Source organism: Palaemon carinicauda, chromosome 36 (genome assembly GCF_036898095.1).
Source record: "Palaemon carinicauda isolate YSFRI2023 chromosome 36, ASM3689809v2, whole genome shotgun sequence".
In the NCBI taxonomy this organism is placed as follows: Eukaryota; Metazoa; Arthropoda; class Malacostraca; order Decapoda; family Palaemonidae; genus Palaemon; species Palaemon carinicauda.
The window spans coordinates 4613413-4622751 of NC_090760.1; the positions used below are offsets into that span (position 1 = coordinate 4613413).

A 9339-nucleotide genomic window follows, 5' to 3' on the forward strand; every position below is an offset into this window, starting at 1 on the left:
GGAAACAGCTTGATGGGTAAATAAATAGATAAGAAGACAGAGATGTAAACAGATTGATAGGTAAATAAACAGACAAATAGACAGAGAGGTAAACAGATTGATAGGTAAATAAACAGATAAACAGACAGGGAGGTAAACAGATTGATAAGTAAATAAATAGATAAGCAGACAGACAGGTAAACAGATTGATAGGTAATAAATATATAGACAGAGAGATACAGGTAAACAGGTTGATTAACACATAGATAAATAGATAGATAGATAGATAGCCAGATATGTAAACAGCTTAATGAAAAATTGGACAGATATATAGATATAGATATATAAACAGAAAGATAGATATATATATGAACAATAAAACAACAAATCACACATTTTCCGATAGATAGATAGATAGACAGAGATTTAGATAGATAGATAGATAGACAGAGATTTAGATAGATAGATATACAAACAACAGAACAACTAATCAAACATTTCCAATTTACCACCGCCGCACTCATTTCTCTTTCATTTCCCACAGGGAAATACCTTTCATTACCATGTAATGAAAGACTCTCGATTTCGCCCAATCACCATAAACATTATTTCCATTAAAAAGACCTTTTTCTTTCCTTCTCTCGAAATTCACTCTGGGTGACCTTGAAATTGCCCGGAGTATAGGTGTGGCTACTGATCAGATGGCCGAAGGGCCTAAGGTACACCTGTGTATATATATACAGAGGTGTGGAATACTTTTAAGTGTCTTTTTCGAATCGTCTGCTCTACTGAGAACAACTCACCTAGCATGATGGTGAGATATGTTTTAAAAATGTGTATAGTAGTTTTAATTCTGTTTTTTATATTATTTTATGTTTTGGGTTTTTATATTTGTTTTTGTAAGGTGAAGTTGGATTAAAAGATTTTTTTTATTATGGATTTCAGTCGTGTATTTTATTAATGGATGTTAAATCTCTTATTTATTATGTTTTTTTTTTTTTATATTTTAATCTCATCAATCTGTCTAGTTAAGCATCAAGTCCAATTCTTTGTCTTCATGATAGCGAGGCTCTTTATATATATATATATATATATACACATATATATATATATGTATATATATATATATATATATATATATTCTTCCTTTCTAAATTAAAGGTTTTTGTTGTTGATTTTTTATACTCTTTAATAATTTCAGGAAATTCTACATAATGTTCTATTTATGATGAAGTTTTCTTTTTCGGTATATAATTGCCATTTAACAAAGAATGCGTGAAGTATGAATACTTGAATACAATAAGTAATAAACATTAATTATTTGGGTGAAAACATCAATAACTAATGAATTTCCATGTCACTATTATTATTATTATTATTATTATTATTATTATTATTATTATTATTATTATTATTATTATTATTATTATTATTATTATTATTATGACTAGATCAGTTACAACCCTAATTGGAAAAGCTGGATGCTATAAGCCCAAGGATTCCAACAAGGATATAGCCCAGTGAGAAAAGGAAATAAGGAAACACATAGAACAGTATGCCTAAGTGTACCGTTAAGCAAGAGAACTCTAACCCAAGACATTGAAGACCATGGTACAGAGGCTATGGGACTACCCAAGACTAGAACAATGGTTTGACTTTGGAGTGTCTTCCTCCCAGAAGAGCTGCTTGCCATAGCTAAAGAGTCTCTTCTACCTTTACGAAGTTGAAAGTAACTGCTTAACAATCCCAGTGCAGTACTTAACTCCTTGAATGAAGAATAGCTGATTTGATTAGCTTAGTGTTGTCAGGTATATGAGGAAAGAGGAGAATGTGTAAAGAATAGGCCAGATGATTCGGTATATACGTAGGCAAATGAAAAATGAGCCGTAACCAAAGGAGGATCCAATGTTATACTATTTGGCCAGTCAATTTAATCAAAGAGATAACTCTCTCGTGGTAGCATCTCAATGGTTGGCCGGTGCCTTGGCCAACCTACTACCTATAAATTGATAAGTAAATATTTTCTACCATGAGTTACACTCGAGACTACCATAAGTTATACCATGGCTACCATTAGTTACAGCAGAGGCTACCATACATTATACCAGAGGCTATCACAAGGTATATCAGAGACTACAATTAGTTACAGCAGAGGCTACCATACGTTATACCATGGCTAACATTAGTTACAGCAGAGGCTACCATTAGTTACAGCAGAGGCTACCATAAGTTATACCATGGCAACCATTAGTTACAGCAGAGGCTACCATAAGTCATACCATGGCTACCATTAGTTACAGCAGAGGCTACCATAAGTTATACCATGGCTACCATTAGTTACAGAAGAGGTTACCTCAAGTTTTACCAGAGGCTACCATGCGTTATGCCAGAGGCTACTCAAGCTATAACAGAGGCTACCATACGTTATGCCAGAGGCTACCATACGTTATTACAGAGTCTACACAAGTTATATCATAGGCTACCATATGTTACAACAGAGGCTACCATACGTTATACCAGAGGCTACTCAAGCTTCAACAGAGGCTACCATTAGTTACAGCAGAGACTACCATACGTTATACCAGAGGCTACCTCAAGTTTTACCAGAGGCTACCATTAGTTACAGCAGAGGCTACCATAAGTTATACCATGGCAACCATTAGTTACAGCAGAGGCTACCATAAGTTATATCATGGCTACCATTAGTTACAGCAGAGGCTACCATAAGTTATACCATGGCTACCATTAGTTACAGAAGAGGTTACCTCAAGTTTTACCAGAGGCTACCATGCGTTATGCCAGAGGCTACTCAAGCTATAACAGAGGCTACCATACGTTATGCCAGAGGCTACCATACGTTATTACAGAGTCTACACAAGTTATATCAGAGGCTACCATTAGTTACAACAGAGGCTACCATACGTTATACCAGAGGCTACTCAAGCTTCAACAGAGGCTACCATTAGTTACAGCAGAGACTACCATACGTTATACCAGAGGCTACCTCAAGTTTTACCAGAGGCTACCATTAGTTATAGCAGAGGCTACCATACGTTATACCAGAGGCTACCTCAAGTTTTACCAGAGGCTACCATTAGTTATAGCAGAGGCTACTATACGTTATACCAGAGGCTACAATGAGTTATTTCAGAGATTAAGAGACGATTAGTAATGATTCTAGAATTAGCAAGTCTTAGTAATGTTAAACTGTATATTTGACCATTTCCCAAAATTCCAGAAATTCACGTTGGCCCTCCTCGCCCTCTCTGCCGCTGTCTGCGTTGCCTTCCCGTCGGACTCCTACGTCCAAGACAACACCGTCAAGATCAACCACGCCCACTACAAGAACCCCGGCTACGGCCACGATGGCTACGGCCAAGGAACCTTCGTCGACGGCGGCTACTCCACAGCCAACTTCGTCCTGAGGACTAATGGAGGATACAGCTTCGGTGGCCTTGGAAACGCCGGTGTCCACGGAGCTCATGGCCACGGTGGCTACGGACACGGCGGTGGCCATGCTGCTCATGGTGGATACGGCCATTAAATTGTTGGAATTGGTGACTACAAGATGGATACGGCCATTGAGGTGATGGCTAAGATGGCTTCTGTATCCAGTTGTGTCTTGGACAAGTAAAATTGATAATATATTCCTAATTTGATAAAATAAATATTTAACTATTTTTCAACCCTTTTGCTTACTCCCTTTGTCTAAGAAAAGCTCTAAGAAATGAGAGCTTTTGCTGGCATAAGGCCACATTTTCCTGATACAAAAGAACATGGTCTCTTTTTATGACTAACCTATATTTCAACTGAAGAAGTGGTATACATAATCAGTAATATCGAAAGCTTTTGAATGATCATTGAATTAACTGGAAGTGTTACATACAGTATATCTTGCATATGAAAAACAAGTCATCTATGTTAAGTTATCCCTTTTGGGCAATGCTTAAAATATTACCAAATCATACTTTTGAGTTATTACCAAAATAATTTAACATTTATTACTTTTGACATTAAGTTACGACTGAATTATTTTGCTAAGTCTTATTTTTTGATTTACAAGTCATGACAGAAAGAACATAAGTATTGTTTTTTTTTATATGCCAGCACTAAACAAGTTGATTAAATCATACTTATTACTTACTTTTGATTTGTATGTGACTGCTACATATAAATTCATTTTACTACTTAAATTACAAACATAAAAACTAAAATTCTTTTGATTTGGACTAACTTTATGGAATTTCAAGAAATATTTTAAAGGGCTTCTCAAGTCCTACTAGATTTACCAATCAAGTCTTAATCATATTCTACAGTCTCAATTTGAGTTATTCTATGAACCAAACCACCAGTAATTCTAAAATCCAGGTAAAGTTATATTCTAACAATAATGAAAATTACTTAAAATAGTAAAGGTATTTCTTCTGCTGAAGTATATTTCAGAAGTATGACGAGAGTTATAAACAGATGTTTTCTCTCAAAGCTAAGACCATGAATATATGTTAAAAAGCCTATTTTTGAGCAAATGACAAGAGTTCGAGTCTATTCAAGAAGTGAAATGCTTTCTCTCTCTCTCTCTCTCTCTCTCTCTCTCTCTATATATATATATATATATATATGCTGTATATATATATATTTATATATATATATATATATATATGTATATATATATATATATATATGTGTGTGTAAGCATATAAATATCTATCTTTCTATCTATCTATCTATCAATTAATATATATGTACTGTATATATATACATGTATATATATATATATATATATATATGTTTGTATGTGTGTATGTAATGGTGTTGCAAATGAAAATGGAGCATATTTTGTAAGATTTTGTTCATTAAACAATCTTTTCATTGGAGGTACTCTTTTCCAGCACAAGGGAATCCACAAATAAGAATGTACTTCACCATATGGCAATTACAAAAATCAAATAGATCCCATAGCCTTTATTAAAGAGAAAAGGAGGACTCTGAAAAATGTAAGAAGCTGCAGAGATGCAGCTCTTAATTTTTCACACTGAAATGAAAAAAGCTGAAAGCGCTTAACATGAATGTAGATACAACTAAGCCTCTAGAAGATGAGCACCTAGAGACCTCTTTAATTGAATGTAGGAATCGATTTGTAGTCTTAGAGACTTTAAGAGTCGAAGAACAGACAATTAATTAAGAATGGTGTGATATTAAGAACATACATCAGTCAGTTGGTAGTGAAGTCTTGGGAGAAAACCATGAAGATAAAATAATACTTGGGATGCTATAAAAAAAGAGACAAAGACTGAAATAGATTGTTGAAAGCTTTTAAGGAAAAGTGAAAATTACAAGGTAGAGCATGATAAATATTCCAGTATTGATAGTGAGGTCAAAAGAAAAGTCAGGAATGAGTGGAGAGAATATTTAGACAGTAAAGCAGATGAGGCTGACAAAGTTATAAATTCAGGAAGTGGCTATGGTGCAAAAATTACTCATAGAATTATTAATAAAAATCTCCACGGGGGCAAAGAAGAAGAAGCATATACCCATCAAAAAGAGAGATGATTCTGTTGTAACAACAGAAGATGAAGAAAGGCAACGTTGGATGGAACACTTTAGTGAGGTTATGAATAGAAGATATAGATGGAATACTTTGATTGATATATCTGAAGTTGATGAAGATCTTGATGTGTCCATGATTGAATTCAGTAAGTTTGAAGTCGAAGCCATCATTAGAAAATCAAGAGATGGAAAGCCCCTGTATACGATGGGATAACTGTCGAGATGATACTGGCCGAATATGTTTTGCTTTTTAATTGTTCTGAGGTTAGTTTTAATTCCTTGTTATTAAATGTTATTTTTGCGAAATGTGATGCAAAGCATTGTGTGATATACGAAGAAAATTGGGTACAATAATACGATTATAAGAATTTCATCATCACTGACTATTATGTGATCTGATATGAAGGAACGTAGAAGTTATATTATAATTATAATAACTTCATCATAATTCCACTCCATCTGAGTTTTCACCAGGATAGCCAGGTTTTCTAAATAAGAAAAGGCTAACTTCTAATCAAGAGAAGCTTTAAAAGGCCAACTAATTAGTAGAAAAAGGCCAAATATGTAGTATTTAAGCCCCGCCTTTTTCATATTACTAAAGGCCAACCAATAGTTAAAAAAGGCCAAATTTGAGTGTTTTGGGGACCTGATAAAGGCCAAATTTGAGTGTTTTGGGGGCCTGATAAAGGCCAAATTTGAGTGTTTTGGGGCCTGATAAATGCCAAATTTGAGTTTTGGGGGCCTGATAAAGGCCAAATTTGAGTGTTTTGGGTGCCTGATAAAGGCCAAACTGGTAACCCTGGTTTCCACCTGTCTGTACCAAATCTTCAATTACCTATATACTCAATAGAAATATGACTGATTGAACTCTATTAAGTGGAATAATCTCTGGTATACATTTTAACCAGAAGAATTCTTTATTAATGGTATTATTTGTTCCATTAAATCTAAAATTAAATTATGATCAATATCTCGAACAGTCTGAAATTCATTCACTTATCCAGTGAGCTTCTACATAATATAATTCACATTATTATTATTATTATTATTATTATTATTATTATTATTATTATTATTATTATTATTATTATTATTATTATTTTCTAAGCTACAACCCTAGTTGGAAAAGCAAGATGCTATAAGCCTAGGGGCCCCAACAGCGAAAATAGCCCAGTGAGGAAAGTAAACAAGGAAAAATAAAATATTTTAAGAACAGTAACAATATTAAAATAAATATTTCCTATACAAACTATAAAAACTTTAACAAAACAAGAAGAAGAGAAATTAGATAGAATGGTGTGCCCGAGTGTACCCTTAAGCAAGAGAACTCTAACCCAAGACAGTGGAAGACTGTGGTACAGAGGCTATGGCACTACCCAAGACAAGAGAACAATAGTTTAATGATTAGCACAAATAAGAAAACTGGAACGAGCCTCATTTAACCCTTTCACTGAAATTGGTGATTTAATCAAACTTTGAAGAAGTAGACTCTCTCTTTTATAACCACCCAAACTATAGAAAGTTGGCATTCAATGCAAAGGTCTTGATGTGAGTTTTCCAATATATATCAACAATCTATAAAGGGTCTGTGTGGTCTTGAAAAAATTTGCTACATCAAAAGTTTCCTTGAAATCACCACTGGCAGTGAAAGGTTTAAAGTAATCAATGACTACTGTATATAGTAGACACTAAATATAAGATCTCCATTAATATTCTCAACATTATTGCTCGGCTTTTGTACTTAATTCTCAAAAACAAAAACCCTAGAAATCTATTGATTTATAAGAGTGAAGCTAAGACAAAAATATCTTTTAAAAATCTATAAACATCGCGAATAAATTCTGGAGTAATATTATTGATCTATAAGAGTGAAACTAAGACAAAAATATCTTTTAGAAATATATAAATATTAAAAACAAATTCTGGCATAATATTGATTGATCTATAAGAGTGAATCTAAGACAAAAATATCTTTTAGAAATATATAAATATTAAAAACAAATTCTGGCATAATATTGAATGATCTATAAGAGTGAATCTAAGACGAAAATGTCTTTTAGAAATATATAAATATTACAAACAAATTCTGGCATAAAATTGATTAATCTGTAAAAGAGTGAATCTAAAACAAAATATCTTTTAAAAATATATAAATATTATGAACAAATTCCGGCATAATATTGATTGATCTATAAAAGAGTGAATCTAAATGTCTTAAAAATCTATAGATATCACGAACTAATTCTGGTATAATATTGATTGATCCATAAAAGAGCGAATCTAAGACAAAAATGTCTTTTAAAAATATATAAATATCTCAAATAGATTCTGGCATATTGAAAACAAGCTTCGATTGCCCTTGAGATCGCCCGCAGTGGAGGCGTGGCTCTGGGGTTGACCCACGCACCACTATATAAACAGAATCTGCTGAGAAATCAAGTACTCACTCTTGTTTGGTCAGTGTGTGCGAAGACTTCACAGCTAAATAGACACGATGGTGAGTTTTTCTATTAAAAGTAGCTTGTTGAAACGGGTAGTTACTAACCCAAGGATCATGGATGTTGGCAAATAGGATGAGAAGGATAAGTGAAGCTATTGAATAATTAAAGGATTATAATTTGTTAAATTTGATAAATTGATAAAATCAATATCTGATAATTTCAAGAAGTTAAATAGACACTACAATTAGAAAATATCATATAAAATCTTTTGTTTTAGTTATTAATTTTATACGACTTTATTTGGTCAATTTAATTTGTTAAATTTGATAAATCAGTAAAATTAATTTCTGATAATTCTAATAAGTTAAATAGACACTAAAAATAAAGGTTTAAAGGCCGCTCATGAATGGCAGAGGCAAAGGACAGTGACATTGCCCTCTCTAGCAGGACAATACCCTGAAGACTGACCATATATACATATGATCTGCGCCCAAGGGCCTTCTCCACGCAAGCTAGGAAGAAGGAGGTCCTGGCAATGGCTGCTGACGACTCAACAGATAAACCTATAGGCTCCCTCAAACCTCCCATCCTTAGCTCATAAGGATGGTGAGGTTGCAGTGATCAAAGGAACTAACGAGTGCAAGTGGGACTCGAACCCCAGTCTGGCGTTCACCAGTCCGGGACGTTACCACATCGGCCACCAGAGCCCTTGAAAATAATCAAATAACATTTTTTGTTTTAGTTATCAATTCTAATTTTTATAACTATGGAAATAATTCATTGTATGCTGAGTCATCAGCAACCATTGCCTGGCCCTCCTTGGTCCTGCTCGATAGAGCAATGTCACTGTCCCTTGCCTCTGCCATTCATTAGCAGCCTTTAAACCTTTAATTGTAGTGACTATTTAACTTCTTGAAATTATCAGAAATTAATTTTATTAATTTATCAAATTTAACAAATTAAACTGATAAAAAAAGTGTGAAATCAAATTTAACCCATTTCCCAAATTCCAGAAATTCACATTGGCCCTCCTCGCCCTCTCTGCCGCTGTCTGCGTTGCCTTCCCGTCGGACTCCTACGTCCAAGACAACACCATCAAGATCAACCACGCCCACTACAAGAACCCCGGCTACGGCCACGATGGCTACGGCCAAGGAACCTTCGTCGACGGCGGCTACTCCACAGCCAACTTCGTCCTGAGGACCAATGGAGGATACAGCTTCGGTGGCCTTGGAAACGCCGGTGTCCACGGAGCTCATGGCCACGGTGGCTACGGACACGGCGGTGGCCATGCTGCTCATGGTGGATACGGCCATTAAGTTGTAGGAATTGGTGGCTACAAGATGGATACGGCCATTGAGGTGATGGCTAA

At 34.6% G+C, this 9339-nt stretch overlaps 2 protein-coding genes across 2 annotated transcripts; both read left to right on the forward strand.

Annotated features, from left to right (window-relative positions):
• The first annotated feature begins 757 nt into the window (after positions 1–757).
• LOC137628347 (pupal cuticle protein Edg-91-like) lies at positions 758–3604 on the forward strand. The gene is made up of 2 exons (XM_068359501.1): positions 758–793; positions 3218–3604. The coding sequence occupies exons 1-2, from the start codon at positions 788–790 to the stop codon at positions 3521–3523; spliced, it is 312 nt and encodes a 103-aa protein (XP_068215602.1). The 5' UTR covers positions 758–787; the 3' UTR covers positions 3524–3604.
• Positions 3605–7974: 4370 nt separating this feature from the next.
• LOC137628349 (pupal cuticle protein Edg-91-like) lies at positions 7975–9339 on the forward strand. The gene is made up of 2 exons (XM_068359502.1): positions 7975–8023; positions 8981–9339. The coding sequence occupies exons 1-2, from the start codon at positions 8021–8023 to the stop codon at positions 9284–9286; spliced, it is 309 nt and encodes a 102-aa protein (XP_068215603.1). The 5' UTR covers positions 7975–8020; the 3' UTR covers positions 9287–9339.